This window comes from Agrilus planipennis, unplaced genomic scaffold (genome assembly GCF_000699045.2).
Source record: "Agrilus planipennis isolate EAB-ADULT unplaced genomic scaffold, Apla_2.0 scaffold7, whole genome shotgun sequence".
Classification (NCBI taxonomy): Eukaryota; Metazoa; Arthropoda; class Insecta; order Coleoptera; family Buprestidae; genus Agrilus; species Agrilus planipennis.
In genome coordinates, this window is record NW_020439340.1 from 65,885 (window position 1) to 78,444 (window position 12,560).

The 12,560-nt window shown below is 31.6% G+C and overlaps 3 protein-coding genes across 9 annotated transcripts in view; 2 read left to right on the top strand and 1 right to left on the bottom strand.

The window, feature by feature from the left end:
- Positions 1 to 1,126: 1,126 nt before the first annotated feature.
- Positions 1,127 to 2,232, top strand: LOC108739919 (NEDD8-conjugating enzyme UBE2F). Its single transcript, XM_018474046.2, has 3 exons — positions 1,127 to 1,675; positions 1,729 to 1,890; positions 1,952 to 2,232. The coding sequence occupies exons 1-3, from the start codon at positions 1,424 to 1,426 to the stop codon at positions 2,072 to 2,074; spliced, it is 537 nt and encodes a 178-aa protein (XP_018329548.1). The 5' UTR covers positions 1,127 to 1,423; the 3' UTR covers positions 2,075 to 2,232.
- LOC108739900 (AP-3 complex subunit beta-2) overlaps positions 1,602 to 12,560 on the bottom strand; it is a 97,417-nt gene continuing 86,458 nt past the window's right edge. The window contains exons 1-16 of one of the 6 annotated variants that reach the window (XM_018473994.2): positions 6,173 to 6,306; positions 5,958 to 6,085; positions 5,830 to 5,905; positions 5,606 to 5,776; positions 5,388 to 5,548; positions 5,082 to 5,331; positions 4,446 to 5,007; positions 4,163 to 4,383; positions 3,859 to 4,105; positions 3,651 to 3,808; positions 3,412 to 3,596; positions 2,950 to 3,358; positions 2,749 to 2,887; positions 2,469 to 2,679; positions 2,348 to 2,414; positions 1,602 to 1,686 (exon numbers count right to left, since the gene is read on the bottom strand). In XM_018473994.2, coding sequence (XP_018329496.1) covers positions 1,663 to 1,686; positions 2,348 to 2,414; positions 2,469 to 2,679; positions 2,749 to 2,887; positions 2,950 to 3,358; positions 3,412 to 3,596; positions 3,651 to 3,808; positions 3,859 to 4,105; positions 4,163 to 4,383; positions 4,446 to 5,007; positions 5,082 to 5,331; positions 5,388 to 5,548; positions 5,606 to 5,776; positions 5,830 to 5,905; positions 5,958 to 6,085 — 3,009 coding nt within the window. In that variant the 5' untranslated portion in view covers positions 6,173 to 6,306 and the 3' untranslated portion in view covers positions 1,602 to 1,662. Of the gene's footprint in view, positions 1,687 to 2,148; positions 2,415 to 2,468; positions 2,680 to 2,748; positions 2,888 to 2,949; positions 3,359 to 3,411; positions 3,597 to 3,650; positions 3,809 to 3,858; positions 4,106 to 4,162; positions 4,384 to 4,445; positions 5,008 to 5,081; positions 5,332 to 5,387; positions 5,549 to 5,605; positions 5,777 to 5,829; positions 5,906 to 5,957; positions 6,086 to 6,132; positions 6,307 to 12,560 lie in introns of those variants that run through there. The other 5 variants (XM_018473993.2, XM_018473989.2, XM_018473991.2 and 2 more) reach the window with 5 other exon arrangements.
- Positions 6,616 to 10,505, top strand: LOC108739903 (TP53-binding protein 1). Of its 2 annotated transcripts, none has more exons than XM_018474001.1 (4): positions 6,616 to 6,917; positions 7,776 to 8,690; positions 8,745 to 9,953; positions 10,016 to 10,505. In XM_018474001.1, the coding sequence occupies exons 1-4, from the start codon at positions 6,815 to 6,817 to the stop codon at positions 10,246 to 10,248; spliced, it is 2,460 nt and encodes an 819-aa protein (XP_018329503.1). In that variant the 5' UTR covers positions 6,616 to 6,814; the 3' UTR covers positions 10,249 to 10,505. The 2 variants fall into 2 exon arrangements, with proteins under 2 accessions (XP_018329503.1, XP_018329504.1); XM_018474002.1 differs by having other exon boundaries at positions 8,745 to 9,937.

The following is a 12,560-nucleotide window of genomic DNA, read 5'->3' on the forward strand; positions in this document are numbered from 1 at the left end:
TTAAATATATGCAACGCAATGGTATAAGTACAAAAAAAAGCATTACACTACCAAGAAGAAATAATACTAATAATAATAATACACTAGTCTCATTAATAAAAAGTTATTAGCCTTTTCAGCAATCTACCAAACAAGTACAGAATGTTAAACAATTAAAATTATGCAAGAACAAAATCAAATAAATTGGGAATTTATAACAAATACATTTATTATAATTTCAACAAAGCCAAAAATAATGAAACTAACTTTGGTAAACCACCTTCAATTCTAAAAAAAGCTGTTTCTTGTACTGTGTACTTTCTGGAGCGAATGAGAACTGATGCATTTAATACTGTGTTATTAATAATAATAATAATAAATGTTAAAAGTAATGCAGTGTTATTCACAATAAAAAAGGGTATATGAAACGCGCTTCATTATCCGCTCCCGTAGCTTCAAAAAAAGAATGGTGGGTAACAGATGTCAATTGCTTCATCCATACACAGAAGAATAGCCCTTATCGTTTGACTACCTACTTCGCAAAATAAGGACGTAAAAGAAATCAATACTTATTTCAGCTACTATAGATTATCCCAATAAATGTCTTTCCATCAATTAATTACACATTACACGAACAAAATTTAACTGTTAATCCCATAAGTTAAAACATTCCATAACCCTTTTTAAATTTGAAACATAGATTTAAAATAAACCCATAGATAATAGATACACAAATCTAATAAGGGTAATAAATGGATAATAAAAATAGATGTGTTGTGTTGTTATCACACCTTCTGTTTTAACCATTTTAACAGATCTACTTCAGTCTATTGTTTTTCTTCCAAAAATATTGTAAATACCTAAGATTTTTTAATTAATGCTCAACTATATGTTCTAATAGTATAGTTTTTATGTGCTGATCAGAAATGTACAAAAAATTGTCTTAAAAAAAAGTACGTTACTTTATTCAATTTCTTTTAGGTCAAATTGGTTCAGATGAAGTGTTGACTGAATGAACGTCATCTTATTTCATAGATTTATTAGTATGAACATCGGCGTTTATTAATATATGTCTATGGTATGAACTATGGTACGAATCACAATTGAGATAATAAAATAGATGGCTCTTTTCTACGGTAAGTGCCATAATCCATAAATAGTAAATGCTCAATATAGCTCAATTGGATGAGCCAAGTTAAATTCTAAATTGTAAACACTGCATAATTCTGCAGTTGATAAGGTTTTATTATAAGGAAGTGAAATTACTTGTTTATAATCAGCAAATATAATTAATAATTTAATAAGAAAACCTATTTGTTTTAACGTTTTAGTGAAAGGAATAATAAGCTACGCTGTCTTGTGGGAATGTTGCTGTAAGAGAATGAACGCTCTTCCAGTTTCTAATTTGCGAACAATAAATAAACTTTAATATTAAAATATTGAAATGATTACGCTTTCTCAACGGCTAAAAAAACAAGAAAAACATACCTCTAACAACAGGATTTCCATAAGAGACAAACTGATAGTGGGCGAATTACAGGAAATGATGCAGTTGTTACCAAGTCGTTGTAGGATAGCTCATCCAAACGTTAATGACTTAAGTTCTTTTCATCTGTTTGTTACCCCAAATGAAGGATTTTGGCTGGGTGGTTGTTTCAAGTTCTCTATTGATGTTCCCGAGGACTATAATATGGTGGTTGGTGGAAACTAAATAATGTTAATGTAATGTGTTAATGTTAAAATTTTAAGCCTCCCGTTGTTAAATGTCTTACAAGGTTGTGGCATCCAAATATTAGTGAAACAGGGGAAGTTTGTTTGTCACTTTTGAGACAACATAGTATGGATGGATTAGGATGGTCACCAACTAGAAAATTGAATGATGTAGTGTGGGGATTGCATGCTTTGTTTACTGTAAAAATAAAATTGTGAATTGTTTTTTATCCTCAAAATTTATTAATTTACTGGTTTTTAGGATTTATTAAATTTTGATGATCCATTAAACTTAGACGCTGCAAAGATGTATCACGGTAACAAAGAGGAATTCCAAAAAGTAGTTAAGGAATATGTTACTTTGTACGCAAAAGATGGATTTTAACAAATGCTTTTAAAAAATGTAAACAGTTTTACCATTTGAACTTAAGACTTAAAATATTAATTATTAAGAACCTGTTCTTTAAGAGAACTTTATTGAAAATACACAAAATAAATGTATTCTGTTTTGAATAACTAAATTAAACAAATATAAAACATCAATACAGTGAATATTTAAAATTTACATAAAAAAATAAATTTACTTAAACCATGATTTGAGTTCATTTATTAACATTGATCCAGTAACAACCTTTTCGGAATTTACTGTTATACAAACCTCCTCAGGCTTCCAATTTAACGTCACCAAAACAATAGAAGATGAAGTCAATGTTTGGCCAGCAAACCTTCAAATTAAAAAAAAATTAACGTCTTGAACATATCATTAAAAAAATAAATACCTAGAAGTATCACTTGTACTACTAGGGCATGCTCCTACATTGGCAACCTGAAATATAGTTCGACTGAAATCCTTTTTTAACGTCCTTACTACGCAAATATGCTCGTTCATGCCACGCAATTTTGACTGCTCATTAAGGAATGTCTCTTCGGACATGGAAACTGGTTTTAAAAGTTCACCCACCGGTGGTTTTATAGCCACATCACACGTTCCTAAGATGATTTGCATTTGTTACATTCAATATATTTGAAATATCAATTATAACAAGATATAAGTATCACCTAGTGAAGAAACTATTTGAAAAGGCACTGATACAGTTGTGTCATTAAAATCAATCCCTATGGTACCAGGCAAACTACAGTTGGGCCCCAGGCAAGTAATAAGTGCAAATTCATGTAAAGTTACACCCATTGGTAAATTCTGAAAGATTCGTTTATAATTGAAATTCTCTGAATGGCACAAATTTACTTAAAATTGGTTACCTTTTTCTCGAGATGTATATTACAGACGTTCTCTGTACCATGATTAGTAAAAACAAGTCCTATATTGGTCATGGAAGGAGAAAATAAATGGGGATTTCTAGTAAATCGATAAGTAACACTTAAACCTTTTCCGTGTATTCTGTTCAAAAGTTCGATACCTGTAGTGGATACGAAATTTGGAGCTACTGCTGTCACAGGAGAAGCTATAGGCATGCCGTCTGCAGGTATTAAGAACCTACCATAGGACGGTGTCATTACTGGGACTGTTGGCATATCGTCTATGTTTAGTAGTAGATCCAAATTTAAATTTACTTTTCCTTTTCTTAAAACAGTTTCACTTTCTTTTAATTCATCTTCTGGCTTCTTTTCAGAACAAGAACTTTCAGATGACTCACTTTCTGAGGAATTTCTGTAAAATATTTATGACAATTGTGTTGTTGCTTTTTCGTTTAATTATTTTACCCTGAATCTGTTTTTTCGTTTGAACTATTTTGTGCTGAATTGCCGTCTTCTTCCTCATCGTCCTCATCTTCTTCGTCTTCCCTTTCTACATCTTCACTTCCTGATGACGATGACTCTGTTTCACTAGAAGAACAATCTGCAGAAGAACTAATGTCTGATATATTTGCAAACATTTTCGTCTTTTCCTGGAATATTTTTTTAGTGACAATCTGTAAATTATTAACAATAGTTCATGTTACTTGTTTAGGGGTTCCCTTTGCCTCGTTAAGTGGGAACGCCTCCACTTCTCTTACATGCCCTGAAGGAGGATTTTTCGGGAATGGAGGCAACGGTTCATATCCTACAGCTCTTGTGTTAATGTAATGACTCAGAGAACCCAATTGTAAATCTTCATAGTCTATAAAAACATAATGCGTAACATTTGCAAATTTTATTTGCATGAGTTACCTTTAAAACGAGTAACCAGTTGTGGAGCAGGTTTATGTGCTAGGAATATTTTACTAACACAAGAAGTAATTCGTCCTTTGGGGTCCAGTATGAATTGTTTTAGAAGACGAGCCCTGTCACGGATATCATAGTTTTGATCGTATTTGGCAAGATTAAATACATATTGACATAAAAGCTCCGTTTGTTTGGGATTAGTTATGTAAAGCTTTATAGCTAAGTTAAGTACTTGTAATTTAACAATACCGTTCTAAAAATAGAAAAAAATTAACAGGTCGTCCAACAGTAGAGTAAAAGTTAACTATACTTCGTCAGAAAAAGTTTTGGCTACTTTTCGAAGAATGTCGGGGGCCACGGTAGGTACACGATTCGAATGTTCTCCTAACAACCATAATATTGCTGCTCGAGCTTGAGCAACAGTGATACTGTCTAAAAGCTTTACTATATGAATTATAATATCTTTTGGGTCAGCTGCTTGAGTCTGAATTAATCTCTTTATAACTATTACACTTTCTGCAACCACAGCCTCTGGAATAAGTTACATGTACTAATAGAAATATCCTTCGAAATCAAGTGTTATAATATCTTACCGTCTTTATTTGATAATAAAGAGACTAGCCCACTTAAGCACGAATCTGTAATTTCGGATATAGCACAAGCGCATCTCCCAATCGCTTGTATCGTAGCAGCGACAAAAACTTTGTCGCTATTTGAAATGTAAGTTTGAAGTTCCCTGAGTATGGTAGAAACGTTTGATTCTGTGGCCAAATTAGTCAGTATATCTAACTTAAGTACTTTAATTCTTGTTGGATCGGATGTTCTAATGAAAAAGTTTTTTATATATGGTTGGAACAGTTCTTTCTTTTGCGAACTAATCGATGCTATACTGTCCAAGACGATGCTTTGCACTTCGACATGCGATCTTAAAATTCTAACCAAGGCTCTTGCGGCAAGAGGTCCTTCACTTTTAGGAGCACAATGATGATATAACTGTGCTACAGCCATCACAACTGCAGCATTACGAGACTGCAGTAAAGGTCGCGTAGAGCGCAGTAATAAACGATGGTCAGGGTCTAAAGGAGGAGGTCTTATATTCTCAGATTTTTCTGATGAACCGGAGTCGTAAAAATTGTTTTCATTGTAATCATAGTCCTAACAGACACATAAAATTAGATATTATTTATCTATACATATACATACAAAGATCAAAAACTAAAAATTCTTACATGCAAATTAGGGTTGGTAAATTGGCTTCTTGCATATCTGGTTAGCATATTGACTATAACAACTTGTCCCCACTCATCTACATCTACTAATAAGGCACAAAGTTTACGGTAAACTTGATGAATTAAATCTACTCTTTCAGGACACACCTCTGTATAAGCCATTACAGCTGAGCCCATTACTAACACTGTCCTATCGGCCAGTAGTTTCTGAATAAGGGTGATAAGTTCTGGTTTTTGCTCTTTGTCAAGACTATAAACAACAACAGAAACACTGATGATCTGGTAGCAAAATATGATAATAATCACCTGTAGAGTTTTGGAATGGCATGAGCAGCTGTTTTTCTTACATAAGGTGACATGTCAGCTGCTGCATCTTTTATTGCAAGCATAACTATTGGTACTATTATTGACACCCTTATGCTGGACAAGACACGTAAAGCACCAGCTCTAATAAGCTGATTTGGTTCCTAAGAAAAATTTATGTCAAAATAGTTAGAAATAAATAAGGACAAGTGAAGATATACTTTTAAGGCTCTTTGAAATGAGGAAATTGATAATAGTGCAAGGTCCTGTTGTTCTTCTGCATATCTTACTAAATAAACATATACTAGTTTCTTAACTTCAATGTTTTTTGATACAACATTTTTAACAACAGCAGGAAATAAATCAGAAGCATTTTTTCCTTTGGCAACCATCTACAATGATAACATTTAATGTAAAACTAAGCCTCCCATAAAAAAACACTTACTCCAATAATTCTTTTCATTGCTTCTAGTTTCAAACTATCTTTATTTGAATCCAGCATTTCTTTTAAATCATCATACCTGAGTAGAAAAACAGTAATGATTACAAGAAATAAGTGATGATAATGGGTACCTTTTATAATCAGAATTAAAGAAGCCCCCTGCGGCAGGGTCAACACCAAATTCAGTGTCTCCAGGCAAACTTCTCTCATTTCCATAATTTCCGTTATTTGACATGGTTGCTGTAGCTGAAGACAACATCTAATCAATTAAACAAATGTTATTTAAGAAAAATTAACTATATTTACAATGAAACTGTTATCTTTACTTATTATTAAACAAACTAACATTAAACGAACAGCAGCACACGTTCTGAGTACTTCTATGATAGGTTTATCAACTAAGATGTAAATGTAACTCGACAAGATTATCTATGTTGACATGTGTTGACAAGTATATGTGACAAGTAATAATAACGTAAATAGGTTAAGGTTAGAAGTACCATAGATTGGGTTTGATGGTTCCACAATAGCAGACAATAGATATCGAAAATAGAGTAAGTAGATTCAAGAGATACATTCTGTTTAATTACCACGGGTTTCTATATATGGTTATGATTCTGAAATATGGTATCTTTTAAATAAAGCAGAATGGAATGCTTCATCAAACTAAAAATTTAAACTAATTAGTTTTTAAAAATATCTACTACCATTTCTAAAATAATTAATAGTAATTCCTAACTGTGTGAAATTTATTTGAATAAAATCGTTCTCCTGAACGCACCTATCGTACTAAAGTGAATGTGTATTAAAAATAGGTTAAGATTGTAGTAGTTTACAAGATAGTAGTTTACATTGATGAATAGGAAGCAGGGTACAAGTTAAAATTTGCGGTGAAATTGGTGTTATGTTGAAGATTACAGAACTTATTCAAAAAAATGTTATCTCAAGGTTTTTAATATGTTCATCACAAGCCGATTAGTTGTTTGTAATGGATGAAAACCAAATTACAAAAAGGGCGCGAAGAAGTCCATTAAATCTTAGTCCCTCTTTAATTATTACACGAGAATATATTACTAATAATTCTAAATCTGGTAAGGTTTGCTTTTAAATATATATTATGCATTAAAAAATTCCTGTTTTATAATTATGTATCAGCATGAATATCTAATGTAGTTTTGTTTATTTATGAAATAGGTAATTACAAAATCGAAAGTCCTTTTTGTATGTTCGTGTAAAACATGTTTTCAATACATTTTGCTGTTTAAAAGTTATTTTTTTTTACTATTTTCATGTTTTCCTGGGCACTGTTTCATTGGTACACATAAATGTTATCAAATTAAACCAGTGGCGTAACTTTAAGGCATTAGAAAGGGCTAATATTTTCATATCAAACTAAGTTAACTAAATATAAAGCAGGAAGTGCATTTTTTAGTCATTTGTGGTTTTTAGTATAATAATAGACATTTATTATTTATTTTAAATTGTTGATTTTTTAACCACTTGTTGATTGGCGCGAAATTTGAATTAAGTTTAATGTTATCGCTGAAAGTGGCTTTAAATATACAGCTCAGCTTAATTATCACAAATAACTGCATGGTTGTTTTGAAATGGAATAGGTAATATAATGTCTTTATCGGTTTCCATGTAGAATGTTATGTGTAGATATAAATATATAAATAAACTGCTAATAAGTAGTGTTACAGGTAGTTTATTGCACAAAAACTTTTTTATTTGTAATCATCTGTTTTTATTTACTTGTATATATTCGTCATAACTAGAGTGCAATTTTTAAATTCAGTTTTGATAACCATTTGTTTAGTAGCTTTTAAAGGCGCAAGAAATGATGTTAGCGAATTTTTTAATTTATCAAAAATTTAGGGCTCGTATGATCTTCATACGTGCTGGTTTAAATTATTGTATGTCATTAAATACCCGTTTTAATTCCTCAGATAGCGAAGATACCGCAGAAACAAGTAAATTGGACGAGAAAAATAATTCACGGTTGCAGACAAACGTGGTGGACATAACTATAAGCAGCTCTGATGATTCAAGATTTGATGGTAAAGATGTAAGTTTTACACTGATATCTGATTCTCCGGAAAAGTCTGGTACGTGTACAGATGGTCATCAAAAAGTTGCCACACGAGAAAATCAAAAAGACGAATTTAACTGGGTAGCACCTCAATTTAAGGACCTTAGTGTGGGTACATTGATTAAAGAGAGGTGTGTGTATCAAGAAGATATTAAAGAAAACAAAGAAAGTAAAAGTACTGCTGGTAATAAATCCCAAGTAAAACTTGTGAGAATGTATATAGAGGCATTATGCAGTAAAACCGGACAAATTGGAGAACTACTAAGCTTAGACTGTCATGTACTTAGAGAAAATGATGTTGTGTCAGAATCAGATTCTTCGGGTTATGCTGCTGATGTATCAAAAACAGTATCACCTTTAAGTGGGGCTTCAGCTACATACATACCCCCTCCAAAAGGATCTCTTGCAATGAGAGCTTCACTTATGTCACATTCTAGCAGTAGTTCTGTACCTAGTTCAGCTGCTGCTCTAAACGTTCAAAATTTGTTAAAAAAGTCCACATCATCATACAATAAGACCAAAGAACCTGTTAGTGACTTGGAAAAGAAATGGAAAAACTATCAGTTGGTTTACAGTGTCCTCTCAGCTATCGATGATTCGTTTGTTGAATCGTCCACTAATGTAGAAAAGATGGATTTAACTGAGAGTTCGAATCATATTCCGCAAAATTCACAACCTGCTCATGTACCGCCAAAGAAACGGGGATCATTTGTTATCCAAGGAAAGGATGAAAAAGAACCCGAAATTAAAAAAATTAGACCCAATACATTTGGTAAATATACTTAGGATGTAATTTTGTCTAAACTAATTTTTTTTTTTTTTCTAGAAGAAGAAAGTATGTTGGTTTTCGCAAAGTGGACTGACCAACGTTACTACGCAGGATTTATTAAAGGTCAGTCAGAAAATAAATGGACTGTAGAATTCCTTGATGGTAATTTTCGAAACGTTTCCGACGAACAAATAATTTTTGCCGACGTCCATAGTCTGATAGGATATAAAGTGATGGTTTTGGAGGAATCTGGGAATGTGAAGTGTCCTGGTATTGTGACTGCATTCCATTCAGAAGAAGAACCAATGTACACGGTTGCGACCGATAGGGGCGACTTTACAGTGTCAGCAAGTAATATCTATTTGACCAAACACCAAGCTAAATTAGTTAAAAATAATATAGAATATTTAGAAAATAGCACTGCTTCGTCATCTTCTCAGACATCTTCCGTGTCACTTAGAAATTGTAGATCACGAAATAATACATATAGTCCTAAGCCGGGTAGTTCTGGGACCCAAAAAACACTTTTGGCGAAAGCTTTCGAGATGAAAATGCACGCCAAAAGTGCCAGCGAACTCAGTACAACCACCGACGAAGATGTTTCAGAAAATACGTCAAATGGCGAATTAAAATTGGTACCCGGTTGTGATATGGAGTTACGATACCAAAGGGTTAATAACCCCTCTATAAAACTGAAAAGATGTTTTGGGCAATTAAGTAAGTCATCTTCAGAAAAAGAAGTTTCGACTTTGGGACCTTTGGACGTAAAGGGGACCTGGTTCAAAGGTTTTGGTTTTTTATTGACATGCGGGAGTAGACCCTTGTTTGATGCAACAGGAGAAGAAGATGTTGGCACTGATAACGAAGATTATGCTTTCAGTAAGGTTCCATATGTAGAGGACCATTTGGCAACTCAAATAAAAAACGGAGGCGGTATTATTTATTCTAAATTTGAAGATGTACCACCTAAGAAGTACAAAGTAACATACCTTGTAAGTTGGCGGCCTGCTCTTACACCTAAGTACATTAGAGGGCTGGCTGTGGGAATGAGAACCGTTTGCCATGAGTGGATTGTTAATTGTAGTATTAAAAAGAAACGATTGACCTTACAAGAGCTACCCGCAGGTTGGTCTGTTGAAGACCATCGTTTTATTGAGAGTTTTGAAAGGAAAACTGATAAACCATTTCGATCACTTCATTTCAAAATTGCTCAGCTTACAAGTAAATTATTTTACGACTTTTGGTCAAAGGTATGTGCTGATGCAGGTAAGTAATATTTAGTTTTTTAAATTTGGGGCAACAAATATTACTTAAGTTTATTGTTACAGGAGCTGTGGTGTCTGAGTTTAAAGGACAGTGTGACGGTACGGACGTAATTTTAGTAGAGAGCGGTTTAACGGATCCAAGTTTGGATGCAGCACAAGCAAAAGGTATTGCTTTAGTTTCTACAACATGGGTCGTTCAATCTATAATTTATGGAGAAGCTCGATCTTATGATAGGCATCCGTCATACAATCATTTGTATGATGATGGCGAGGATTTATTTTATTACGATATATAGGGACGCTAATCTCTCTCTCTCTCTCTCTCTCTTTCTCTCTTTCTCTCTTTCTCTGTTTTTACGGCGGATTAGATGTTAACATTAATTTTGTCCAAGTTTAGGGAACTTTTTATTTTAAATGAACTGTGATATCTGATTTTGAAGTTAAAATAAGTCAGTAATTTAATTCCAATATCCCCGAATAACAGTGCAGTATCAATTTATTAAATTTAAAAATGTTAATATTTGTAAAGTTGAATAAAAAGTGTTATTCTTTATGTTATGTTACTTTTAAAGTATACGTGATATTTTGTTCGGAATTTGTATCTTTTTTGTTTATAAATTTCATAATCAAAAGTAAAATGATGTTAAGTGTTGTTAGAAATTAGAGAACAGGTCTTAAATGAGATAGTAACCGTTATTGAATTCTGTGATATCAAAAGAAAGCATTTTGTTGAGTTGAAAATAAATTTTTATGCTCTTTTTAAAAGAGCCAATTTGGGGACTTATAAAAAATATATCATTACATATAAAAGTTGGTTAATAGTACAAAATTGGGAGATTAATTAATTGTATATTTCAATTATTATTCGTTTAAATTCCTTTGCTTATTCATGAAATTGTTTAAAGTCGCCAGGTATTGATGGTTTTGTTATTTGGATGCCTATTTTTAACTTAAATGCAATATGTGTATTTATTGAGTTATTATACTGAAAGGTTTTTATCTGTGGATGTATTTATCATTAGATGTTTTTAATGTTCAATGTATGAAATTTGTGAGCTATCGAGAGGTTTCTTGTTTGTTTTCGAAATTTATTTAACTTAGGCATTAATAAAATATTTTTCAAAAATAATAATTGATGATTTTACTTTCTTATTAATCGTGTAATTTTGAATTAATCAACTTTCAATAATTAACGTATTCTGTTTAATTTAGCATTCCAATTTCTCTACACTAATTTCTAATTTATTTTAATTCTCGGTAGTTTTTCAAAGTGTACTTTATTATTTATGTAATTTTGTTTTTTGCTTATAAGTTTGTATAAAATAAATGTTGAGATGTAACTTTTTTTATTATTTGAATCACTAAACAGCTCCTATTTTTAAACAGCAGCGTAATATATAGTGGATATATGAACATTGTAAACAATGCATAAAAAATGTATCTGTGCTATAGAACTTTTTAGAGTTAATCATTCTTTTTCTATAAAAAGAAATTAAATTATTAACAGTTATAACAAAATTTAAAAAATGCGTTTTTGAGTCGGCAACCCACTGTACAGCCGCGAATGACCGGTTGTCGGTACATCTGCGTATGTAATTAATTGATGTTAATGAAAACAATAAAGAAATTACTAACTAAAAAATCGCACGTAAATTTTGAGGATGTTATAGAATTATTTTTGAAGTTTTTAATAGTAGAAACGTTTGTAGAATCTCATCGTATTATCATATTTGGAGTGCGGTTTGATATAATTATCGTACGTAATTAATTTAGCGAAAACAGTAAAGAAATTGCTAGCTGAAAAAACCACACATAAATTTTGGGGATGCTACAAAGTTATTTTTGCTAAATTAATTTATCTAAAAAGCAGTAATTCAAATACTTTCATCATTGTTTTCTATCTTTTTGAAAATTTTGGTGGAGGCTGCAATTGAGCTATAATTCCGGTTTCGTTGAAGTAGATTGATGAATTTTCATCTTTCAATTATATCTTTACCGTGTGTACGCAGTTGGGGATGCTAATTTATATATTATTTTACAATAAATTAAACTACAATTTCGAAGATATCTGTGTATGTAGACAACCCAACATACAGTAAATATTTCAATTGTAGTGAAGTTACTACAAAGAAAGTTGGGAAATGTATTTTCTCACGGAAATAACTATTTTACATGAAATTCAATACTATCACCCTACAAATTACCAAATATTAAGTAAAAATATTGAATTACTTAGCAATATTTTTGAAAACCATCTTGTAAAATTTCCTTGAAAATTCTTACACATTTTTATTTGGAATTGTTAATAAAAAAGTATTTAGTTACTAATTACAAGTATTTAGTTAATTTTTATTATGAGCTATCGTCTTACTGCCGAAATAAAAAGGGAAAATTTTTTCAACCAAATTTTAGATCTTTTCAAAAATAATACTAATTAATAAATAGTTTCTATGTAATATTTTGTGGTATATTCAAAACTAACACTGAGTTTTATAAAAAAAGTTATTTCCGTGAGAAAAATCGTTTTTTTGGTTTTCCTTGTAGTTATACGTATTATTAGAGTTGCAATATATACTGTATGTTGGGTTGTCTAAAACGATGGGATCAT

What these genes read in the sequence shown, in the direction of transcription:
- LOC108739919 (XM_018474046.2), top strand. Translation starts at nt 1,424, where the DNA reads ATGATTACGCTTTCTCAACGGCTAAAAAAACAAGAAAAACATACCTCT. An exon ending in CCGAGGACTATAATATGGTG is followed by an intron (nt 1,676 to 1,728) that starts GTTGGTGGAAAC and finishes TAAAATTTTAAG; the next exon opens with CCTCCCGTTGTTAAATGTCT. An exon ending in GATTGCATGCTTTGTTTACT is followed by an intron (nt 1,891 to 1,951) that starts GTAAAAATAAAA and finishes ACTGGTTTTTAG; the next exon opens with GATTTATTAAATTTTGATGA.
- LOC108739903 (XM_018474001.1), top strand. Translation starts at nt 6,815, where the DNA reads ATGGATGAAAACCAAATTACAAAAAGGGCGCGAAGAAGTCCATTAAAT. An exon ending in TACTAATAATTCTAAATCTG is followed by an intron (nt 6,918 to 7,775) that starts GTAAGGTTTGCT and finishes TTAATTCCTCAG; the next exon opens with ATAGCGAAGATACCGCAGAA. An exon ending in AATTAGACCCAATACATTTG is followed by an intron (nt 8,691 to 8,744) that starts GTAAATATACTT and finishes TTTTTTTTCTAG; the next exon opens with AAGAAGAAAGTATGTTGGTT.